At 41.8% G+C, this 26,230-nt stretch overlaps 1 protein-coding gene, 1 non-coding gene and 1 pseudogene across 2 annotated transcripts; 2 read left to right on the forward strand and 1 right to left on the reverse strand.

Annotated features, from left to right (window-relative positions):
• The first annotated feature begins 1,057 nt into the window (after positions 1 to 1,057).
• LOC122541663 (U1 spliceosomal RNA) lies at positions 1,058 to 1,197 on the forward strand (annotated as a pseudogene).
• A 1,863-nt stretch (positions 1,198 to 3,060) lies between these two features.
• Positions 3,061 to 3,226, forward strand: LOC122541668 (U1 spliceosomal RNA). Its single transcript, XR_006309643.1, has one exon. It is a non-coding gene; the product is annotated as a U1 spliceosomal RNA (small nuclear RNA).
• A 6,582-nt stretch (positions 3,227 to 9,808) lies between these two features.
• On the reverse strand, positions 9,809 to 22,765 carry LOC148141005 (uncharacterized). The gene is made up of 2 exons (XM_087978775.1): positions 22,563 to 22,765; positions 9,809 to 16,040 (listed from the first exon to the last, which is right to left on the reverse strand). Exon 2 carries the CDS (start codon positions 15,597 to 15,599, stop codon positions 14,769 to 14,771), a length of 831 nt encoding a protein of 276 aa, XP_087834901.1. The 5' UTR covers positions 15,600 to 16,040; positions 22,563 to 22,765; the 3' UTR covers positions 9,809 to 14,768.
• Positions 22,766 to 26,230: the final 3,465 nt, after the last annotated feature.

The raw sequence follows: 26,230 nt of genomic DNA on the forward strand, positions 1-26,230 counted from the left end.
GGTCACCTGACTAAGGACTGTCAGGAAGAAAAGAGCTGCAACCTGTGCGGAGAGGCGGGCCACATGTACAAGACCTGCCCAAGACGGGGGGTCCCCACTTACGCACAGATGGCTGGAGATGGCAATGCGAGCCGTGGACCCCCAAAGACCAGTAACGTCCACCTAGATAGCAGGGAAACAGAGTCTGGTGGCACCCAGAAAGAAGAGCAGGCTGGAGTAGAGGAGGCGGCAGCCAGCGGAGAGATACAGCAGCTGATCCTAGCTCTAGCTGGGCACATGGAAGCAATGGAGGAGGAGGTAATCGAGCAGGCAGAGGAGTGGATACCTGTTAAAAACAGGAAGAGAAAATCCGGGCAGGCCCCCAAAGCTTCCCAGCAAAGGGGAAAAAGACAGCTGCACGAGGGAGGGACGGACAGCTCTTCGGATGGGGAAGACGGGCGCAAAGAACGTCATCATCACCAGAAGAAGAGACAGAGCGCCGTAGATAAAGAGGAGGGCATTTCCTCCCAACCAGGAAACAACAGACCCCCTGAAGTCCACCCTCCACCCAGTGAGAACCAGGGGGTACCCACTGTCCCACAACTACAGGTAACTGAGAGCTGTGATCCTCTGACAGTCCCATTGTCAGACACAGAACTGGATGGTGCGGACCCTTGCCTTGGCTCAATGACTCCAGAGCGGGTAAATGACCCCAGTGAGGAGCTGGATAGCTACCTCAGCCCAGCGAAGGTCCAGCAGTTCGTGCTCACCATGGGGATGCAGACAGCTACCCCAGAGACAGGACAGTCAAATGGACAATTGTAACCCCATAAACTGGGGGTTAAAGAAGTTTCCTTTGCTATCGTATAACAGGGCACCCACTCAGTAGGTGGGTTCCGCTGAAGCCACAGCTAAATAATAAGAGACTGGATGGTTAATAAAGGGAACTGTAAATAGGATAACTGTAAATTCGAGTAATTCAATCTGTTCTTTACGACATGCAATGTATATATTTATGAACGACATGACAAATTGTACAAGTACCAAAGATTTATTTCTATGAATAAAGTATATTTTGAAATTTAAAAAAAGTGGTTCTCCCAGGACGAGGCTATCCCATTGCACTTCGGGTGTGCTGACGCCTGCGATGTCCCCAAATGCGGGATACTCGACTGCAAAATTTGTGGTAGTGGGGGACTGCGTTCGCGCTATCCCCTGAAATACAAGCAAAAAACAGATCTTTCAATAGATACCGGTAACTTGTGCTTCGTACGGCTTTCTATATTCAATTCGGTTTCACCCTAATTGACAGATATGCCACACGTCTTACTTCATCTTGCAATAAACCGCTCTCTTCAAAGCTTTTCATAAAAGGAACAAGCCCTTCAAATAACCAAATATCCCCCCCGCATTTGCTCCATTTCCCTCTATTTACTGCCTGCCTATTCCAGTTTTGCACAAATGCCTCTTTCAACAATTTATTCGATAGATTATATTCAGCTCTGTCCACTGATTCTTCACCACCTGCTCCAGGTAAAAGGAGAGGTAACTGGGAGCAGCGGTCCTGTGACAGCCCCGCTGTCAGATGGAGAACTGAACTGTGCGGACCCTGGGCCTGACCCGAAGACACCAGAGTGGGGAAATAGCTTAAGCGTGGAGCCGGACAGTTATCTCAGCCCTGGGAGGGTCCAGCAGTTTGCCGTCACCACGGGGATGCACACAGCTACCCCTGGCCATCCTGGCAAACGTTAAAGCCGACGTCCTGTTCCTGCAGGAGTGTGGGATACCGCACCTCAGCAGCTACAGGTATTACAGTCTCGCACTCCTCAGGGATATGATCGCCTACGTGTAGGACAGAGGGTTGGACACTTGCCTGATCAGCCTGGACCAGGAGAAAGCCTTTGACAGGATATCACACACGTATATGAGAGATGTTCTCTCCAAAATGGGCTTTGGGGAGGGAATCTACAATTGGATCAGACTGCTCTACACCAACATTGTCAGTGCAGTCTCATTCAATGGGTGGGAATCAGAAAGCTTCCCAGTCAGATCTGGAGTCAGACAGGGCTGCCCCCCCTCTCCTGCCTTGTTTGTGTGCTGCATAGAGCCATTTGCCGAGTCCATCAGGAAGGATGCGAGCCTGAGAGGGGTGACTATTCCTCGCAGCGGGGGCCTGCAGGTCAAGGCCTTCCTGTACATGGATGACGTCGCCTTTTTCTGCTCGGATCCGCTGTCCGTGCGCAGACTCATGTACATTTGTGACCAGTTCGAACGGGCCTTGGGGTAAACCAAGGCAAGAGCGAGGCTATGCTCTTTGGGAACTGGGCCGACCAATCCTCCATTCCGTTCACCGTCAGGACCGACCACCTGAAGGTGCTGGGTATTTGGTACAGCGGGGAGGGCGCTGGGGCGTGCGCCAAGTCTTGGGAGGAGCGTATCAGCAAAGTGAGGCAGAAACTGGGCAGATGGAAGCTACGGTCGCTCTCCATCGCGGGAAAAAACCTGGTCATCAGGTGTGAGTCACTGTCAGTGGTGTTATATATGGCACAGGTCTGGCTTATTCCCAGAACGTGTGCTGCTGCAGTCACCCGGGCCATCTTCCATTTTGTATGGAGATCAAAGATGGACCGGGTCCGAAGGGACTCAATGTACAAAGCTCTGGGCCACAGGGGAAAAAACACACCAAATGCCACGTTCACCCTGATGGCCACCTTTGTGTGTGGCTGCATGAAGCTGTGCGTGGGTGGTCCGAAACCTGATGATCTTCCAGCTGAAGGAGCTGACCCCGACTGATTGTTGTGGACTGGCATATTCCAAGGTCCAGGACTACATGTTGAGGGACGCGCTGAAGCTTGGGACAGCCTGCCACCAAGGCGCAGTGAGAAAAGACCACCGTGTAACATCTGCCTGCCTAAGAAGAACAGGGGGCCCACGCAGTAATTTGGGCTCTGCTGACACCTCAGCTAAATATAGCACAGTAAACGTATAGACCTGTATATATGAATGATTACTTGATCTCTGTACGCAAAGAAATGGAATGTGTACGTATATATGGCATGACCAATTGTACAGATCATCAAAATATTTTTATGAATAAAGTATATTTTTGAATTAAAAAAAAATGTTCTCCCAGGACGATGCTATCCCATTGCACTTCGGGTGTGCCGACGCCTGCGATGACCTCAAATGCGGGATACTCGACTGCAACATTTGTGGTAGTGGGGGACTGCTTTCGCGCTCTCCCCTGGCTTGCAGCCTAAGAACAGATTTTACTTGTGTGTGTCCAGTAGGTGGCAGCGTTGATATCCGGGCTGCTTCTCGTTAATTAAGCAAAGAGCAGTACGCAGGAGGACCATACTCTTCAGCCCACAGAAACATCCACCGGCCTGTACCTACATGGTCCATCTCCCTCTAAAACTGCGTTTCTCACTATGTGACATGGGCTGACAAGTGATAAGTAACATTCGTGCCGCACAAATGCCAGCTAATCACCATCTCTCGTAACAGCCAATCTAACCACCACTCTTTCACATTCAATGGCGTTACCATCACTGATTCCCCATGATCAACATCCTTCCGATTACCATTGACTGGAACTGACCTGGACTCACCATATAAAGATAATGGCTATAAGAGCAGGTCAGAAGCTCGAATAGACAAGTAACTCCCCAAAGCCTGTCCACTCTCTACAAGTCAAGAAGTGATGAATACTCCCCACTTGTCTGGTTGTGTACAGCTCCAACAACACTCAAGAAGCTAGACACCACTCAGGAGAAAGTTGCATACTTGATTGGCACTACAGTCATAAGCAGCCAGTCCGCCCACCCCCAGTACTGAGTAGCAGCAGGGTGAGCTATCTACAGAAGATGCACTACAGAAATTTGCCCAATATCCTTAGGCAGGAACTTCCAAACCCATGATCACTTCCATCCAGAAGGAAAAGAACAGCCAATGCATGAGAACTCCAACCACCTTCAAGTTCTCTTCCAAGCACTGATCATCCTGACTTGGAAATTTATTGTCATTCCTTCACTGTCACTGGGTCAAAATCCTGGAATACCTCTCTCAGGGCATTGTGTGGTTATCTCCAGCACATGAACTGCAGCAGTTCAAGATGCAGCTTACCAACACCTTCTCAAGGGCAACTGGAGATGGGTAATAAATGCTTGTCAGCCAGCAATGCTGATGGGCGATAAATGCTGACCAGCCAGCAATGCTGACATCCAGTGAGAGAATGAAATAAAATTGAGGATCAGAGATATCAGATTTGAAAGAATGGTGAGAAGGAATTACTTCCATCAATGATCTTTTCATGAAATGATGGAATTCATTATCCTAGAGTGCGGTAAATGCCAGGACTATGAATAAATTTGAAGAAATAGACTAATTTTTAAATCAGTGGGCGGAAGAGTTACAGAAAGTGAGCAGGAAAGTGGAGTTGAGGCCAAGATGAGATCAGCCATGGCCATATTAAGTGGTGTAGCAGGCTCAAGAGGTTGAATTTGTTCATTTCTGCTCCTTGTTATGTTCCCGTGCTGTTATATAAGTGGTGTCTTTAGCAATAGCATCAAAAGATAACATGCCGGGGGTTGGGGGGGTAGCAGCGGCGGGGGAGAAAAAGCAAAAGAGACTAGATATCTCTTCGCTAATTAGAATTCATTCTAATCTGCCAAATCCCTGGGAAAACTGAGATCCAACAGCTGAGAGCTGCTTGGATGAGCTATGATTTGCAAGCAGAGATCTGTTAAGCGACAAACTTGGAGTGATGTAGGTGTTCAAAAAGACACCATGAATTCTCCACCATGTGGCCTCAACAGTACAAAAATAAAAGTGCACATTTTGACTCAAAACAGCAAGCAACCAGTGACCTGTCCAGGTTCCTCATTCTGGGCATTGACAGGCAATGGCCTGTTCAGTTGAAACTCATCACCTGCAGACTCAGGGGTGGGTCTGCAGAACTATCTGTTCCAGCTGGGACTAGCTTATGTATGCAACAAGTAGTGGTGTGCAACAATAAACAATGTTCCTTTCCAGCTGTGCTTCCTGAGTTATTTTAGATGAACAAAATGGGTTGTTGAGATTGACAGTTGACTTGAGTATAGGAATTGGGAGGTCATGTTGCAGCTGTACAGGATATTGGTTAGGCCATGTTTGGAATACTGCATTCAATTCTGGTCTTCCTGCTTTGGAAAGATGTTGTTAAATTTGAAAGGATTCAGAAAGATATACAAGGGTGTTGCCTGGGTTGGATGATTTGAGCTATAGGCAGAGGCTGAATAGATTGTGGCTATTTTCTATGAAGCACAGAAGCTGAAGGGTGGCCTTCTAGAGGTTTACAAAATCATGAGGGGCATAGATAGGGTGAATAGCTAAGGTTTGTTTCCCCAGTATGGGTTTAAGATGAGAGGGGACAGATTGAAAAAGGACCTAAGGGGCAGTTCCTTCATGCAGAGGATGGTGTGTGTGTGTATATGAAATGAGCTGCCAGAAAAAGTGGTGGAGGCTGGTACAAATGCTACATTTAAAAAGTATCTGGATGGGTATATGAATAGGAAGGATTCAGAGGGATATGGGCTAAATGTTGGCAAATGGGACTAGATTAATTTAGGATATCTGGTCAGCATGGATGAGTTGGACTGGAGGACCTGTTTCCATGCTGTACATCTCTGGCTTTATGACCAGAACCTGCAAGTTCACTTCCAAGCCACCTACTATCCCGGCTTGGAAATATATCACTGTTCCTTCACTGTCTTTGGGTCAAAGTCTAGGAACACTGCAGAGTAGGTGTCCCTTTTCCAAAAAGACAACAATGATTCAGGAAGGCAACTCACCACAACCTTCATAAGGGTAGATGTGGATGGGCAACCACTGCCACATCACAATGAATAAAATGATGATAATGACAAACTGCAATATTTTATCCATAATGGAGACCTGGCTCAGTGACAGGACTGCATATTAAATACTTTTTTAAATATTTTAAATATTTCCACCTTACTGATAGTACCAAGTAAGGAGAGTTTTGCTGGACTGGAAAGACAGAGGATATATCAAGAGGACACATTCTATTTGACTAGAGCTAATATATAGAAAGAAAAGTTGCAATAACTTTGCTTGGTGTAATCTATAGACCACCAAAAAGTGAAAAGGCTGTGGAGGAACAACTTTGCAGTAAAATTATTGAGTAGTTAGAATGGGGATCTAGACTGGGATGGTAGTAGTGTAAAGTGCAGAGATGTGAAAGAAGTCCTAGAAATACTTTCTTCACCAATATTTTCTCCAACTTTTTTCAATCTAATTGGGGAAGAGGCAGCATTCTTGGGAATGAGGTGGACCAACAGATTATATATCTATAAGAGAACATTTGTACCTCAAGTTTCGTGATGGCTATGGAAAGGGATAAAGAACATTCTACAGTAAGATGAATTAAGTTACTCCCAATGTGCAATAAGAATGGATCTATGTTGAATAGGCTGGAATCAAAGATTAGCAGCAACATGGGCTACCTTTAAAAGAAGGCATAGCTTGGGCATAGTGCAAAGGTTTGAGCATCTTGAGATCTTAAATTCTTTGGATTCAAATATGCAAATTCCACATTCTTAAATTACAATAATGTGTTCTTATTTGTACCTGTCATAATAAGGTATGACTAACTAGTGTTTGTGAATTAAGTCAAATTCCAGAAGTAAATGTTAAACATGCTAAACACAAAGCAGTGAAGATAGTGAAAGTTTCTTATCTCTCAAAGGCCTAAGATCCCTAACTTCTAAAAATAAAACAAAAATCTGGTTCATTGCTGAAAAGAAAGCCGACAGCACAAGTAGGGTCTTTCTTCTTCTGCCTTGGAAGTGTTGTCAAAATGCGTCTTCAGATATTTGCACCACCATACAACAGTCGAACTGTGCCGAATCAGGCATTTTAAAATATGTGTGTTTTGTCCTATAGATACAGCTCTTTCCCTTCAAATCTGAACTATATAATTGATAGTCTAAAAGTTATAATCCTAAAACTAAAAATTGTATTCCTAAATATATGAACCATGAATTAAGTATTCACAGGAGCACCCCTCCACCAAGAGAAAGTGCAAATATGCCACTAGTTGATGGGGTTTCATCTGTACCATGTAGGCTATTTCAACCTGTAATAAATATGAACTCACCACATACAATGCACACAAAATCGTCATTCCCTCATTGTCCAATCAACTTAAAAAGTTCATTAGCAAACTGTGGAATTCCGTGGACAGTTTAAATTGATTACTTTAATTGTTGTGATCCCAACTAATGTTATTATTGTCCAAGACTGAAACTGAGATTGATAGATGAAATTTTGATTAGTGATCTGTCGCTGAAAGATAAGCACACAATACTACACAGTTTTCTTTAATGATAAAAAAGCTTATTAACAAAATAGAAAACAAAATAAACCAAACTATCCACTTAGAATACAAATTCAAAGATTTTTAAAAATGTACAGGAAAGGTATAATCCCATTAATCCCAAAATGAGTTTTTATAGATTAAAAAGATCGACATCTTTTGTATAAAATCCTAAAATAAACACGTAGTCCAGTACACAACAATTCCACTTGTACAGTTCTAACATCACAGTCCTTGTCTTGAACACCTTGATAGGTTTAAGCCACTTGTGACTTTAATTTAACAACTGGAACTGTATAAAGCTTCTTCCTGGAGCTATTTAAGGACCTGAGCTTAAACATAGTCAGCTTCAAATAACCTCTTAAGACTTTTATCCCAATTCTTCATTCTGGGATTAATACTGACTCTTTACTCTAAGGCAATCTAGTTTTATGTTGTCCTTTCCTGTTGACTGGCATAAGTCTATATGTATCTTCATCAAAGGACTGCAAAAATCCCAAAGCTATGGCTTTGGGATTTTTCCTGCAGCTTTCCTTTAGCTTAAAAAATCCCTCCAGCTCTTCTAAAGTTGAATTTGTTGATTTTATTTGGTTGTAAAACCCTTGCAATGTAGGTGTCAATGTTGTCTTTGTGTCTGGGTTCCTGAATCTGTGGAAGTCCCTGGTGTCAGCTGGAATGGACATCTTAAGGGATTGTCTTCAATCAGTGCTGCTGATGGACCATTCTGCTTTCATTCACTCAGGAAAGTTCTATTGTTTAAACACAGTTCTAATAGCGAGTCAGGAATAAAACCTGAGGCATTACCCAATCTTCCTAGGAAAGCTCATGTTTGTTTTAGTGAGGTTTTTGAGTTTGTTTTCAAATCCCTGCATGGGTCTCACCCCTCCCTACCTCTGTAATCTCTTCCACACCTCAGTATTGCAATGGAATGTCAGACAGATTATCTGTGCTCCACTCCTGGAGTGGGATTGAACTCACAACCATCTGACTCAGAGAGCAAGCTTATTGATTCAACTCCAACTGCAGATCAATGATTCCATTAACATGAATTAAAGTTGTCGTCAGGGCCATACAAAGATTTCCTCAGACTTTGGGGCTCCCCCTGCCCACCCCCTCCACTAACATCTAACCACCATTTATGGAACACAGCCATGTTGTAAAATGACTGAAGAAGCTCCTCTGCTGCAGAACAAATGTGTGGAGTAATCAAGCTTCTTTATTGAATAAATGTTCACATCTATATGTACACGGAGCTGCTACAAGTAAACTCACAAAACTAGCAATGGGCCTTCCTGTGTGATAAGGGTTGTCATCAGGTGGTCAAATGACTGATAGCAACCTTTTCATGATTCCAGGGGTTAGCCAGACCATATCTCCCTGACAATCATACTGACTGTCTCAAGTTGCTGATGCTGATTCCAGGAATGAGAAACTTCAGCTATGAGGATAGATTGAAGAAGTTGGGATTGTTTTCCTTCGAAAGAAGAAGGCTGACAGGAGATTTGATAAAGGCTTTCAAAATCGAGAGCAAACTGGACAAGATCAATAGGGAGAAGCTGTTTTCACTCGTGAAGGATAAAGATAAAAGGTGTGTGGATTTAAAATGATGTGCAAAAGGAGCAAGACTAAAGTTACGATAAACCTTCTCATGCAATGAACAGTTCAGGTATGGAATGCAATGGCCTGGAAGTGTGGTGGAGCAAGTTCAACTGACGCATTCAGCAGTGCATTGAATGATTATTTGGATAGAAATGAAATGCATGAGTATTGGGAAAAGATAGGAAATTGGGACCAGGTAATAAAACCATTGAGGCATCCTTCTATACAAAGTCACTATGACTCCTGTCTACATGATGTGGCCAGCAATTATTTCAGTAATTTAGTTGATTATAGATAACTTTAATTTGTGACACATAAGCAGGTGAAATAGTTGTAAGATAATCAAAACAGTCAAAATAACATTACTGCACAGACTTTCTGCTTTGATTTCCTTTGTGATAGAGTTTAAAATAATGCACACGCTCTGCATAATGCCAGATGAGGAGAGATAGCAAAGGGAGAGAGAGTAGCAAAGAGGAAGAGGATTGCTGATGGAGAAGACGTGGAAAAAACAATGAAGTGGAAGAGAGAGCAAAGTAGGAAAGACAGAATAAACAGAAAAGAAAATAAGACCTCTTTCTTATTTGTGCCTCCAACTGTTTTGTGCCCCTAAGTTCTGTGTACCTTTCTGCTGGGCATGTACTGATCCCACTACTGTAGCTCATCACTGCCTTGGATGCTGTGGGTCTTCCTCTTCTGATCTGCTGTCACACACATCCGAGGATACACATCCCACACTGATGTCAGTTTGAAAGCCTTTGAGGATGAAGAATGCTATTCCCACACTAGAAATCTCTATCAAACTTTTCTAGATTCATTGAGTGCCTTCATGCAGATAACAAGATGAGACGATTTAGATTTTAAGTAATCACACAATTTAATTTTAACAAAGCATGCAACTTAGTGGTTATGTACATCATAAATTGCAAAGCTAAACAAAAAGGAAAAACAGCTAATTTAGACATTACTTGTTACAAACAAAACACAAGGAGGTAAGGATATCTGTCAAACTTCAAGCTAAGTTAAACTAAACCTTGGTCCCCAAGAGAGTGGGATAATGGGTTCACAATGAATTTGAAGTAAATCTGACTGAATTCAACAAATATCCAAATTATTCATGTTTTGTTGAACTATTCATAATAAATTTTTGGCATTCTGTATTTAAGAGGTTGCGTGGTAATAGTCATTCAATAAATAATAGAGCACCAAAATATTGTCCTAGATTAAGCGAAGAGGACAACCTATTGTAATGATGATTTGGAGATGCCGGTGTTGGGCTGTAATGATGATGCCCATTTAATTCCTAAAAACAATCTTAAATTTATTCTTGAGAATTAGCATTAGGGAGCAGTCATGTTGGTCAATCTGATTATTCAGGGTACCATTTCAAACAAGACATTAAGACTTGGGGCCTAGTGTTTCTTTTATCTGATTGAGGTTTTACCTATCAGATCTCACAATAACATTTGTGATTGTATTAAAGCAGGAATCCACATGATTCCATTTTTTATTTGTGTGCAATTCTCATCAGCAGCTTCACATTCTTGTGAAGGAAATTGATCATGTTAGGCTTGCAAATAAGCTTGGTTAAAAACTGCAGTCACCAGTCAGTTTTTCTGATCAGCACTTTTTAAACTATTTGTATGCATGTATTTTGAACCTAAATCCTTCAGTCTCTCTGGGGAACGTTATTGCCATGGGAAGATATTGTTGTTGTACATGTGTTGGAAAAGGGTTGACCTCTGTACTGATGGGCATTCAGTTCTTTTTACGGTTGGTGAAATCAAACCTACCTCATCAGCTGACTACAGTGAAGGAGCAGTTATTCAGATGGACACATAAATATCTGCAGGTGAGACAACAGATCTGGCCATTCATTTTCATCATGTACACCCAAAGGTGAAACTTCTCCACACAGGTCTCTGGTTGCCAAACTGAGCTGACTTCTGTGTAGTGTGTTGAATGTTTACATTCTGACCATTTCTTCTGGAAGTGATTTGGAAACTTGATCAAAGTGACATTTGAATTTCTGTCATTTTACTTTGACCACATCACTCTCGGCTGTTACAAGTTGTGGCTTCAATAAGTTTGTACTGTTGGAAGAACAGTCTGGCCACAACATGATATTGGTAGCTAGCTTGTTCAACTTTCCATGCCTTCATTAGGTCTGCTAACTGGGCTTTTAAACTTTTTGATCATTATTTTAGCAATTGCTACCACTGCCTCAGCCTTTCCATTTGACTGGGGGTAGTGTGGAAAAGATGTGTGGTTCTGAATTTTTCAGTCATTCCGGAAGTGTCTGAATTCTTCACTGTAGTCGACTGTGATGAGATAATCAGTTCCAGTGAGAGTGAAGAGGTCTACTCGAAGCTTCATCTATGAGCTGTTTGAAATGTCATGAGTCATGAGCAGCTCTTTATCTTCTTGAGTTTGATATTCATTACAAGCACTGCACTGGCTGATGTGGTCCTTCATTTCTTTACTCATGTTTAGCCAGTACAGCACTTCTGTGACCTTTCTCAGACTGGACTCGAGTCCTTGATTCTTTGTTTGGGATATGTTTCAGCATCTCTTTTCTCATCTCTTTAGGGCTAATGGTCATAGAGTTATAGAGTCCTACAGCATGGAAACAACCCTTTGGCCCAGACTGGTCCATGCCAACCAAAATATCCATCTATGCTAACCCCATTTCCCTGCACTAAACCCATATAATTAGATTAGATTAGATTACTTAGATTAGATTAGATTACTTACAGTGTGGAAACAGGCCCTTCGGCCCAACAAGTCCACACCGACTCGCCAAAGTGCACCCACCCAGACCCATTCCCCTTCATTTACCCTTGCACCTAACACTACGGGCAAATTAGCATGGCCAATTCACCTAACCTGCACATTTTTTGACTGTGGGAGGAAACTGGAGCACCCGGAGGAATCCCACGCAAACATGGGGAGAATGTGCAAACTCCACACAGTCAGTCGCCTGAGGTGGGAATTGAACACAGGTCTCTGGTGCTGTGAGGCAGCAGTGCTAACCACTTTTCCTATCCATGAATTTGTCCAAATGTCTTTTAAATATTGTTAATGTACCCATCTCAACCACTTCCATTGGCATCTCATTTCATATGCATACCACCCTCTGTAAAAACATTGCCCCTCAGGTTCCCTTTTATTCTTTTCCCTTTAACCTTAAGCTGATGCCCTCTCGTCCTCGATTCCCCAACTCTGGGAAAAAAGACTGAGTGTATCCATGCCTCTTATGATCTTATACACTTCTCTAAGATTCCCCCCTCAGTCTCCTGCACTCTAGAGAAAAAAGTCCTAGCTTGCCCAGCCCCTGTCTAAAACTCAGACTCTTGAGTCCTGGCAACATCATTGTAAATTGTTTCTGCACTCTTTCCAGTTTAATAACATCCTTCCTAGAGCAAGGTGACCAAAACTGAATACAATACTCTAAGTACGGCCTCACGAACATCCTGTACAACTGCAACATAACTTCTCAGCTTCGATACGCAGAGCTCTGACTGATGAAGGCTAGTGCGCTAAAAGCCTTCTTCACTGCCCTGTCTATCTTTCACTCCAATTTCAGGGAACCGTGCACTCGAACTCCAAGATCCGTCTGTTCCACTACATTCCTTCAGGCCCTACCATTCACCATGAAACTCCAACCTTGATTTGACTTTCCAAAGATCTCACACTTATCTATATTAAACTCTATTTGGATCAAGGTCCTGCTGCAATTTCTGATAACCTTCCTCACTGTCCAAGATACTGCCTATTTTAGTGTCATCTGCAAACTTAATAATCATACCTTGGACATTCTCATCCATGTCCAAGGTATGATTAGTAAGTTTGCAGATGACACTAAAATTTTTATGCTAACCACTGAGCCACCATGCTGCACCTGAGCTAAGTGTATCTGAGCTATGCCTTCTTTTTTCTGGCAAAGCCTCAATATCTCTTGTCATCCAGGGTTCTCTATCCCTGTCAACCTTGCCTTTCATCCTCACAGGAACGTACAGACCTTGAACTCTAGCTATCTCACTTTTAAAGGCATCCCACTTGCCGGAGGTCCCTTTGCTGCAAACAAACTACTCCAATCAAAGTCCTGCAAGCTCCTGTCTAATTCCATCAAAATTCGCCTTGCCCCAATTTAGAACTTAAACCTGCGGACCAGTTTTTTTCCATCTCCATAACTATCTTAAAATTAGTAGAACTATGATCACTGGTTCCAAAGTGCTCCCCTACTGTAACCTCAGTCACCTGTCCTGCTCTATTTCCCAAGAGTAGATCAAGTTTTGCCTCTTCCTGCACAGGAGAAAGTGAGGACTGCAGGTATCGGAGATTCACATTCTTCAACCCTTCCCGAGTAGGACCCTCCATATTCTGCTTGAGGAAAATTTCCTAAAAGCACTTAACAAATTCCACTCCATCGAAGCCCTTAATGCTATGGCAGTCCCAATCTATGTTAAGAAAATTAAAATCCCCGACGATGACAAACCTTTTGCTCCTGCAAGTCTCCCTAATATCCCTGCATATTTGTTCCTCGAATTCCTGTTGACTTTTTGAGGGCTATAGTATAACCCCAATAACGTCACCATCCGCTTCTTATTTCATCGCTCCACACACAAAGCCTCACTGGATGATTCTTCTGCAATTTCATCTCTGATTACTGCTGTGATACTCATGTTAATCAAAAATTGAACCTCCTTTTCCCCTCTTTCCCCCACCTCTGTCCCACATAAAGCACATGTACCCTGACACAGTAAGCTACCAATCCCATCCATCCCTTAGCCATGTTGTTGTAATGGCAATAATATTCTGCCATCTTGGGCAATCACTTCATCTCTGTAGCCTTTGAAGATGTGCGTTATTTCTGTGTGATATTATCTGTCAGATTCAATGTCTCTGCTGGATTGCTGGTTTCCACAGCATGTTGGGCTGTTGCTTCTGGTTAAATCTGAAATATTTCACACACTGCATCAGCATCAACTTCAGAGAGAGTGTAGCTCTCAGCATGTTACTGATGTACATCTGCTTCCCTTGCTTGTACTTCACTTCCCAGTTACATGCCTCTAAATGAATTGGCATATTTTGTAACTGCTTTAAAGCAAATGCAGGTGATTTGAGAAAGATGCTCTGAATTGCCTTGTGGTCAGACTCTACCATCATTTTCTCTCTCCTTAACGGGTGCTGGTTGAGCAGCTCACAAGCAAAGATAATATCCAGTCTCTCTTTTTTTAATCTGTGTAGTGTTGTTCAATTTGTGTAAACACTCTGGATACAAACACAACGGGTTGTCCTCACTGCATGGGGGTTACTCCAAGTCCTGTTTCACTGACATCACACTGCAGGGTGACTCCATTGTTGATATCATAATCCCTCAGCACTGGTGATGTCATCACTAGTTGTTTGATGGGAGTGAAAGCTGCTTCTTGTTCTGTGTCCAGTCCCACTGAACATCCTGCACAGTGAGACTGTGTACAGGTAAACACTTATGAGGGCAGATTGGGCTAAGACTTAGTGAGCTAGTTCACAAACCCAATAAAATCACTGAACTGCCTTCACATCTGTCAGTATCTCCTATGTTGGTGTGCTGATGATCCAGGAGCTCCAGCAATTGCATAAAAGCTTTATTACAGAATTCTCATATAATAAGAGTTTCTTCTTTTTGTGGGCATGGTGACAGACCAGGTGATACATTGACTGAATGAAAGTTTCATCAAATATTTCAAACATGAATAGTTTCTCTCCTATGCAAATAGTATGGTGCTTTGAGAAATTGGATGAAGGTTTAATCCCTTTTGAGGATCCTTTATTGGAGCAGGAGATTCCATGACCTTGAGAATGACTTGTCGCACACATTGGATGTGAATAGCTTCTCCCTTGTGTGAATGCGTTGATGTCTGCGGAGGCTTGATGATTGTGAGAATGATTTATCACACACTTCACACGTGAATGATTTCTCTCCTGTGTGAATCCGCTGATGAACATGGAGGCCTGCTAAGTCTGAGAATGATTTGTCACATACCTTGCAGGTGAATGGCTTCTCCCCTGTGTGAATCCGTTGGTGTGTACAGAGGGTTGATAAGTGTGAGAATGATTTGTCACACACCACACACACGAATGGTTTCTCCCCTGTATGAACGCGCTGGTGGATCCGAAGAGTTGATAAGTGTGAAAACGATTTGTCACACACCTCGCATGTGAATGGTTTCTCCCCAGTGTGAATACGTAGATGTGTTCGAAGGGTTGATGAACGTGAGAAAGACTGCTCACACACCTCGCAAGTGAATGGTTTCAGCCCTGTGTGAATGTGCTGATGTGTGCGCAGAGTTGATGAGTGCGAGAATGATTTATCACACACCTCACATGTGAATGGCCTCTCTCCTGTGTGGACACGTTGATGTGCACGGAGGGTTGATGAGCGGGAGAATGATTGGTCACACACTTCACAAATAAATGGTTTCTCCCCTGTGTGAATTCTCTGGTGTGTCAGGAGATCAGAGGATTGGGTGAAAGTCATCTCGCAAATGCCACATCTGAAGGGTTTCTGCCCTGTGTGATTTCGTTGATGTCTCAGAAGAGTTGAAGAGGCCTCAAAAGATTTGTCACACATTTCACACTTGAAGGGTTCATATTCCATGTAGCTGCCCTCGTATTAACAATTGTGCAACAGATGTACTTTGTGAGTTTGGAGATCTGAGCCTGAGGAACTCTCCTTTCACTTAAACAGTAGGAATGAATCAGTGGTTCATGAGGCTCGATGAATGATTGAACACTTAAAGCCACTCACACTTCTTCCCGGTCTCACACTGAACGACCACCCACAGCTGAACCTTCAGAAAGGTTGGTTCTGATGGAAGGCTCCACACCACTGACCAGTTTCAGATCTGATGATATGTCAAAGCTCCCCTGACCTGACTGATCTCCAGATGATGGTTTCACTGCTCAACTTTCTCTGAGCAATGCTGTGAAGGGACTGGATGTCTTCCCACAGTTCTGCAGTTGTTCCTGGGATATGCTGAGGATCTATCTGCGGTGTCTATCCTTTCTGTTAATACCATGCAATCCTTCTGTAAAACACCTGATAAAAAGTATATAACATATATTACTATAATTTGGGATTAGGATATCTAGAGTCATGTGTGTTGGTTTCAATTCTGTTAGAAGATTCAGGCGAGAAAATCATTAGAGACAGTGAATTCAAGATACAATTTTCAAAAAGGCAAATGCCAAAAGGACCTGTGTGGTTTTATTTGATTAAAGGTTCACACTGCTAAGTTTATGATGGACAGAGAAGAAAAAGATCAGAGGTTTAGATTTGACTTTGGAGCAGAACATTTAACTTTTCAGCTCAGTCACCTTAGCAATAGGCTTTTAGTTTATGAAGCCTCTAAGTACTGAGTGCTTATATATATCTTTTCACATTGTCAGAGCTACAAAAAAAAGATATTTAGGCCATCAGAATTGAAAAAAGTTCATACCAACTGATCTTAAAAAAACTGGGAAGAATCATTTGAGGAAGAAATTAAAGAAGTAAGTAAGAAATGATGTTTCTAAGGGCTTGAATATCTGTAAAGAATATTGCTGGGAATAGGTTGCCATTTTATTTCACTGTTTATGTTTGGAACTTTCATAAATGTCTCTACATGTAGCTTTATTTGTTTATTCCTCTTTTGTGTAAAACAATTTATGTCCTTTTGTTAAAGGACAAAGTCTTTTTCCTCGGGTGGGGGAGTCCAGAACTAGAGAGCATAGGTTTAGGGTGAGAAGGGAAAGATATAAAAGAGACCTATGGGGCAATGTTTTCATGCAGAGGGTGGTAAGTGCATGGAATGAGCTTCCAGAGGAAATGGTGGAGGCTGGTACAATTACAATATTTAGACGGCATCTGGATGGGTACATGAATAGGAAAGGTTTAGAGGGATATAGGTCAAATACTGGCAAATGGGACTAGGTCAGATTGGGATGTCTAGTCAGTGGGGCAACTTGGACTGAAGGGTCTGTTTCCGTGCAGTATGACTCTACAACTTGAACATTTGCAGCGTAATTGGTACATGCTTCGGCCACCACAGTAGCCAACTACAAAAATGAAACTTATAATACATTGAGCCAGGTTTTCATTCTGGGTTCTCAACAGATAAATATAAGCTCCAGCTGGGATCAAAGCAATAGGAAAAGAACATGATATAATTTAACTCCCTCTTTTCCTTTGTTGAAGAAGCTGACTCTCCAGTTAAAACCTGAGTGAGTGCCATAGTGAGTGCCAGTTTGCTGTTCCCCTGTGATGTGGGATCAGATGCAAGTCCTTTCTTTTTCCTCAGTTGACAGTCATACACTCACTGTTTCTAACAGGGACACCACATAGTGACCAAGAGCTAATAATGAGGCTACTTTCTCTCCTCTGCCCAGACCCCCATCTTCCCAAGCACGGTGAGGGTAATGGCAAGACAGTCAGGTGGAGTGTAAAACAGGTTCTCAATTCACTATTAGCTCAAGTAATTCTGGCATGGACCAGTTTTACCCTTAGATTATGTATTCCATATTAAAAAAAAGCTCAGGAGAAATTTATTCAATGGGGATTGTGAAATCTTATCTGCTGCTTTCCAAAGTTATTTGAATAAAACATACTAGGTAGGTAGTGCGAGCTTACAAATCTTCTCAAGCCTCACTAGGTCATGTGAGAAGCTGAGCAAAATATTGTTTCAATATAGCTGACTGAAAAGTTCTGATCTATCCTGGGAGGTTAGATACACTGCACTTGCTCAGTCTGTACATCTCAAATTCAGATATCAGACATAGCATAAGACAAAACTATCAAATCCAAGCACAGGCTTTTGGGAAAGGCCAACATCTGGCTCGAACCACTATGTTGATGACCGTGCTCTTGACCCACTTTAGGAAATGACAGTTAGAGCCAGGGATGGTGACAGAGAACTCTTCATAGAATCAGACACCATCATAAAATAGCTCAACACAAAAGGAGTTTGGCAGAGCTGAAATGTCAGGGGAACCATCTTTCAGGTGAAATCTCAAATGAGGTTCCTTCTCTCAGTGTAAAAGTGATGGGAAAAGATCCCACACACTGTTGTTTTGAAAAGGAACATGGCAGTTATCCCTGGACTCCTAGCTCAATGTTCATCCCTCAATCAACACCAAGAAGTATGAGACTATCCAGTCATTATCACATTGCTGTTAGTGGGATCTTGCTGTGCACACCTTGGTTGCCACATTTCCTACATTACAACTATGACCAGTTCAAAAGTACTTCATTTTCTGTAAATCAGTTTGAATTTTTGTTGGATTTAAAAGGCTCTCCATAATTTTTAAAAAAAATTATTTTCTGAGAAGGTAACAGAAACAGGGTGGCAGGATGTCTTAAAGAATAGTGCAACAAGCACTTGGAGAAAAGCAACATGCAAGATGAAGGCTTTACAGAATGAAAATAACAGGTTAGGTAGAAGATTAAAAAAACCTAACCTCAAAAGTAGTCATCTCTGGGTTAGTCCCAGTGTCAAGCTTGAATGAGGGAAGGAATAAAAGGTTAAAGAAGATAAAACAATGGCTGAAGAGGTGTTATATTGTTCAGGGATTCAGGTTAGAGTTGTAGAGGTGTACAGCACAGAAACACATTCTTCGGCCAACGTGATATCCTAAATTAAACTAGTCGCATTTGCTAGCATGTTGCCCATATCTCTCTATTCATTCACCCAACCAGATGCCTTTTAAGTGTTGTAATATTATCAGCCTCCACCAGCTCCTCTGGCAGTTCATTCCATACACACCACACTCAGCATAAAAACATTGCCCCTTAGGTCCCTTTTAAATCTTTCCCCTCTCACCCTAAACCTATGCCGTCGAGTTTGGGACTGCTTTCCCATGGTATAAAGACCCTGGCTGTTCATCCTATCTATGCCTCTCATGATTTTTCTTGGATTATTGGGATCTCTTCTGGGGCAGAAAAGGCCTGTTCAAAAAGGATGGATTTTGCCTGTTCTGGAAAGGGACTGACATTCTGGTGGGGAGATCTGCCAGTTCTATTACGGGAGACTGTAAACTATTAGAGAGGATGTGTGGTGGGATCCTAAGTAGCAGAGACAGATGAGGATCGTTCTGAACCTGAAAAGAACAAGTTAATCAGAAAAGACAGACAAAAGCAAGTCAGAAAATGAAGTAATTCTGAAGAATGAAACTACATTTATTTCAATGCAAAAAGTTTTACAGGTAAGGTTGATAAACTCAGGGCATGTTTGGGAACATCGGATTAGGACGTCATAGCTATTACAAAAACTTGGCTGAGGGCTGGACAGGACTGGCAGCTCAATGTTCCAGGTTTCAGATGCTATATGGAAAGGGAGGCAAAAGAGCAGGGGGAAGTAGTGTTTTTGATTAAGGAAAACATTATTGCTGTAACTAGAGAAGATATTTCTGAAAAATCATCCATGGGTTGAAATTAGAAATAAGAAAGGAATGATCACCTTGATGGGACTGTACCGTAGACCCACTAATAGTCAGAGGGAAATTGAGGAACAAATATGTGAAGAGGTCACAGATATATGTGGGAATAATAAGATTGAAATAGAAGGTGATTTTAATTTTCCAAACATTGACTGGGACTACATGCTAGAGAAGGAACAAAACTTTACCTTCTCTTGCATAATAAAGCAGGGCAAGTGGCTGAAGTAATATTAGGGGAACACTTTTAGTTTAATATTCATAATTCTATTTGTTTTAAAATAGTTATGGAAAAGGATAAGCCTTCCATAACAGTTAAAGTTTTTAATTGGAGCAAGGTAAATTTTAATGGTATGAGACAAAAACTTTAAAAAGTTGGTTGGAGTAGACTGTTCGCAGGTGAAGTGAAGTCTGATATGTGTGATAATGAGAGTTCATTATGTTCCTGTTGGAGTGAAAGGTAAAATTGGTGGGATTAGAGAACAATGGATGAATAAAGACATTGAGGTTCTCGACAAGAAAAAAAAAGAATCATATGTTAGATTTGGCCAACTGGGTTCAAGTGAACCTCTTGAACAGTATAGTGTAGGGGCTTATAAAGAAGGAGATCAGGAAGGCAAAGAGTGGATATGAGATAGCCTTCGCATTTTAGGTTATGGATAATCCAAAGAGATTGTATATTTACACTAAAGAATAAGAGAGCAACTAGTGAGAGAGTAGGGCCCCTTAAAGATCAAAGATCTTTGTGTTCAACCTCAGAAGTGGGAGATATATAATGAATATTTTGTTTCAGTTTTTATTGTGGAGAAAGAAATGAACATTTGACAGCTTGGAAATAAATACTGATGTTTTGAAAACAGCTCACGTTACAGAAGAGGAAATGCTGGAGGTATTAGAAAATAAAAAGGTAGATAAATCTCTGGAGCATGATCTAGTGTATTTCAGGATGTTCTGGGAAGTTAAGGAAGAAATTGTAGGGCCCCTTGCAGCAATATTTGTATCATCTATAACTACGGGTGAGGTGCCGGATAACTCAACAGTGGCTAATGTTGTGCCTTTGTTTAAGAGGGATGTACAGAGAAGCATGGGAACTACAGACTTGTGACTTAATTGGTGGGTCATTTGTTGGAGGTGATTCTGAAAGATAAGATTTACATGCATTTGGAAAGGCAAGGAATGATTAGAGATAGTTTTCATGATTTTGTGTGAGGGAAATTGTGTCTCACAAACTTGATTGAGTTTTTTGAGGAAGCAACCAAGAAGATTAATGAGGGCAGAGTGGTAGATATTGTTTTCTTGAACATTAATAAAGTTTTTGACAAGGTTCCACACTAATTATAAAGTTAAATATCATGGGACTCAGGGAGAGCTTGCCAACTGAATACAAAATTAGCCTAATGGCAGGAGACAGAGAGTGATGGTGGAGGGTTGTTTCTTGGATTGGAGGCCTGTTCCCAGCAGTGTTCCACAGGGATCAATGTTGGTTCCCTTTTTTTGTTTGTCATTTATATATCTGATTTGGATGGGAATATAGGAGGCATGGTCAGTAATTTTGCAGATGACACCAAAATTAGTGGTATAGTGGACAGTGAAGAAAGGTTATCTAAGATTACAAAGAGTTCTTGATTAATTAGGTCAAGGTATTGCATTTTGGTAAAACAAGCAAGGGCAGGACTTATACAATTCAAAAGTGGGCCTTGGATAGTGTTGTAGAACAGTCAGACCGAGAGGTTCAGGTATGTAATTCTTTGAAGTTTACATCACATATAGACAGGGTGGATTTATTGCTCATACCATTGAGTATAAGAGTTGGAAAGGGATGTTGAGGTTGTACAGGATGTTGGTGAGGCCTCTTCTGGAGAACTGTGTCCAGTTCTGGTTGCCCTATTATAGGAAGTATATTATTAAACTGGAGAGAGGTCAGAAAAGATTTACCAGGATGGGGGGAATGGAGGGTTTGAGAAACAAGAAGAGGCTGGATAGGCTGGGACTTCTTTCACTGGAGCATATAGGAGGTTGAGGGGTGACCTTATAGATGTTTATAAAATCATAAGGGGTATAGATAGGTTTAATGTCAGGTGCCCTTTCTCTCGGGTCAATTTCAAGACGAGGAGACGTACTTTTAAAGTGAGCGGAGAAAGATTTAGAAAAGACATGGCGGCATTTTTTTTTTACACAGAGTGGTTCATGTGTGGAATTAATTTCCTGAGGAAGTGGTGAATGCAAGCACAGTAACAACGTTGAAAAGGTATTTAGATAAGTACATGAATAAGAATTGTTTGGGTCAAGCGCAGGAAGGTGGGACTAGCTTAGTTTGGGATTATAGTTGACATGGACTGTTTGGACCGAAAGTTCTGTTTCTGTGCTGTATGGCTCTATGTCTCCACACAGATCCTAACACGCATAGAGAACTGATCATTCAGAATCCACTGGATAATAACCAGCTCCCGACACACACATCTCAAAAACAGGAAATCAATAAGAATCCTCAGACCCCTGCATCTCCCAGATAATGAAACCTCACCTTCACATATTCAGTAATGAACCATCAATAAAACTCAGCCTGGAAATCAGAGGGAAATGCTTCCAATAAACACATTCAATATCCAACACACAGCTCCAGTCACACAGTTCAGCACAAAGCACCGAGTAAACAGCTCTCTCAGCTGGATCTTCTCACACAGCATAAGGGACATTTCCACCCCTGATTACCCACAGGATAGTCCGACTGCCTGAAGATTGGTGTGGATATTATGGGATACAATTTGTATAAAAGCTGCTCCTTCACTCACCATTTCCTCACTTGGTTTTCAGTCCCTATAGGAAGTGAACCAGCTCTGGAAGAGGAAGAGGAGACAATGTGCAGAGTGGGTGGGCTCTCTGATTGACGTCTCTCACAGTCAATCCAAATATTTCTGTTAAAAATCACACAACACCAGGTTATAGTTCAACAGGTTGATTTCGAAGTACTAGCTTTCAGAGCTCCGCTGTTCATCAGGTATGCTCCGAAAGCGAGTGTTTCCAAATAACCTGTTGGACTATAACCTGGTGTTGTGATTTTTAACTTTGTCCACCCCAGTCCGACACCCGCACCTCCACATCACAAATATTTTTGGAGCAACATGAATTTCCTGAAATTTGGGAAACTGACCTGGGAAATGGAGGTGACTTTGAGCAGCAGATCAGGTTGAGATTTAAATTTGTCATTGTTCCATCTGAATAAAACCTCACTTGTTGCAGCTGCTGTCTCAGTACCCCTGGTAAATGTTTGACAGATTTCTTGTGTGGGAATAGCATTCTTCATCTTCAGAGTATTTCAAACAGAAAACATCAATGTGGGATGGATATCCTAGGATGTGTTTGACAGCAGATCAGAAGAGGCAGACCACAGCATTCAAGGCATGGATGATGTGCAGTGGTGGGATCAGCACATGAACAGGCGGGAGGAACACGTTGGGAGTTAAAAGGGAAACGGGCAGAGAAGAAATAACAGGAAGTGATTGACTGGGTGCTCAAGAATGATTCTGTAACTTGGCAAGTGAGGTGAGTCGCACTGTGTGTGTCCCTCGACTTGATATCTGACTTCCCGGCCTTGCTCACAGTTCCCACCTACAGCGATTCAGTTCCCCTCAGCTCCAATTTCTGAGGCTTAACAGTCACATCATCAGTTCCCGGTACCTTTAATGTAAAATTCTTATGCTCCAGTACAAATTGCTGCATGGCCTCACTCCCAATCTCTGTCACCTTCAGCCCCAGCTCTTTCTGAGATCTCTACGTTCCTCCAACTCTAAAGTTTAGTTCATCCATGCCACTTTCCTCACTTCCCCATTGTGTCTTCAGCATTCAGAGTTCATACTCATGAATTCCCTCCTTAAATCTCTGCATAGTTATCTCTCTCTTCTCAATTCACATCTTCCTGAAATCGCCACTTTGAGGAAACCTTTAGTCATCTCCTCCTGCTCATTAACTGTACCTCAATTCAAAGGTGATATTGTTTTATGGTTCTACTGTCTTTACACCCAGCAAGTTTAACTTATCCAGTTGAATTTATTGCTACCCTGAAATCTCAAATGGGAGAGACTTTAAATCATTCCTAGGTTTCAATTAATATTACTTGCTATAGATTTAGGCCACATGCAAAACGATCTCCACTCGAGGAGATTGCCAAATTTATCTCTGGATGAAATTAATCTACAAAGGTACATCATAGATGTTAGCACCGCTGCCTCACAGTGCTAGGGACTCTGGTTCAATTCCAGCCTTGGGTGACTGTGGAGTTTGCACATTCTCCCCTTGTCTGCGTGGGTCTCCTCCGGGTGCTCCGGTTTCCTCTCACAGTCCAAAGAATTGCAGCTGGGGTGGACTGGCCATGTTAAATTGTCCTGTAGTGTCTAGGGATGTGCAGGTTAGGTGGATAACCTTGGTGGGCTGTGTCTAGGTGGGGTGCTGTTCTGAAGATCAGTATGGACTTGGTGGGTCGAGTGGTCTCCTTCTGCTGTAGGGATTCTATGATTTTAAGAAACAACTCACTCAAGTTAATTACTGTCACTGAACAGAATCCTAACTTATGAATTCCAGAATATTTATGTTTGTTTTCTGGAATGGGTCTTTGAGGCATTAAATGTGAGTCTACAACTTTTCAATGAGTACTTATCAATATTTTATTATAAGAATCAATTCTAGATTGCATTATGTAATGAGTATAATATTATGTAGTTTAGGATGACTAAAAGTTAAATCATCTGAAAATAACCATGGCAGTATGACCCACCAAAAAATAATGCCGGTAATATATACTTATTGATGAAAAAATTGAACATAACCGCTTCTAAAGGCTGAGACAAGACAAAAAAAATTTAACATTTATCTTGAGATTTCAAATACATATTTTTGTAAAATATTTGGATATTCTGAAGCTATTTTATGGTATATTTGGACTTGGCTGAGAAGTGGCAAGTAACATTCGCATGACATAAATGCCAGGCAATGACCATCTTCAATAAGAGACAAATTAACCATCACCCTTTGTCATTCAGTGCTGTTACTATCACTGAATACCCCACTGTCAACATCCTCAAGGTTACCATTAACCAGAAACTGAACTAGACCAACCATATGAATACAGTGGCTACAAGACCAGATTTAAGGCTAGAAATCGTGCAGCAAGTAACTCACTTCCTGTCTCCCCAAAGTCTATTCACCATTTACAAGGCACAAGTCAGGAGTGTGATGGAATACTCCTTACTTGCCTGAATGAGTGCAGCTCCAACAACACTCAAGAAGCTTGGCACAATCCAAGACAAAGCATCCTGGCACCGCATCCACAGTCAGTTACTCCACCACTAACACCCAGAAGCAGCAGTGTTTATTGTCTATAAGATGTACTGCAGAAATTCAGCAAAGATCCTTAGACATCACCTTCCAAACCTACGACCATTTCAATCTATAAGGAAAAGGGTCACAAATACATGGGAACACCACCACCTGCAAGTTCCCCTCCAAGCCATTCACCAACCTGACTTGGAAATATATTGCAGTAGTTCAAGAAGGCATCTCACCATCATCTTCTCAAGAGCAACTAGTAATGGGTAATTAATGCAACCAGCCATGCCCATGTCCCACTAGTGAATACAGAGAACACTAAAAATATAGTTTCCAAATCCACCTCAAAATGGATTGAAGATATACAAATATTTTGCAGAAGATGTACTTTAAATCCAAATATAAATGCACAGATTTTTAATGTCTTGTGTCAGCCTTTCAGAGATCTTATTCAGACCTCGACGTTACATTGTGTCAAAGTTAACCAAATTTTTCCAAGTAACAAGTAGATAATTCAAATAATTATAGAGTCATTGAGTCAAAGAACTGTACAGCATGGAAACAGACTGTTCAGTCTAACTCATCCATACCGATCAGATATCCTAAATTAATCTAGTCCCATTTGTTAGCATTTGGCCGCTATTGCTCCAAACTTCCTATTCATATACCCATCCAGATGCCTTTTACATGTAATAATTGTACCTGCCTCCATCATTTCCTCTGGCAGCTCATTTAACACATGCACCACCCTCTGTGGGAAAACGTTGCCTGTTAGGTTCCTTTTAAATCTTTCTCCTCTCATCTTAAACCTATGCCCTCTAGCTTTGGACTCATCCACTCCAGGGAAAAGTCCTTGGCTATTCACCCAATCCATGCTCTTCATGATTTTATTTGAAACATCAGAGGCAGTCAGCATTGAAGATTCACTGCTGGATCAGACAGCTGTGCTGGTTTACTTCTCCATTTGTTTCACCTTCCACGTGGTCCCTGCTTTGTCTCTCTTCTTCCTTTTTCAAAGTACTGTTGTTTTGGTGTTTTTTTCCCAAAGGTTCAAAACACTGCAACTGTTTATAAAGCAGTAATTGCTGCTGCTAGAATTGGAGGAAATCAGCTCCAACATTGAAAATACCTCAAAAAAGGAGCAGCTCTTACAGTCACAATTTTTTCCTGTCCTCCATCTTACTGTGATTTTGAATAACATAGTACTTCTGAAAATAACTTATTTTATTCATTTGGGATTGTGTGATGGATGCATTGGAGGACTAACATACATTTTAAAAACATATGCCTTATGAAAAAACTTCCTGGAAGATGTCACATATGTCACCTAAGATTTTATTTTCATTCACTCATGGGGTGTGGGCATCTCTGACCTGCAAGCATTTATTGCCTGTCCCCAGTTTCCCTTGAGAAACTGGTGGCGAGCTGCCTTCTTAAACTGCTGCAGTCCATGTACTATAGGTTGACCCACAATGCTGTTAGGGAGGAAATTCCAGG

Source organism: Chiloscyllium plagiosum, unplaced genomic scaffold, assembly GCF_037043375.1.
Source record: "Chiloscyllium plagiosum isolate Xiang-an unplaced genomic scaffold, Cpla_swu_hap1 HiC_scaffold_35, whole genome shotgun sequence".
NCBI classification, from domain to species: domain Eukaryota; kingdom Metazoa; phylum Chordata; class Chondrichthyes; order Orectolobiformes; family Hemiscylliidae; genus Chiloscyllium; species Chiloscyllium plagiosum.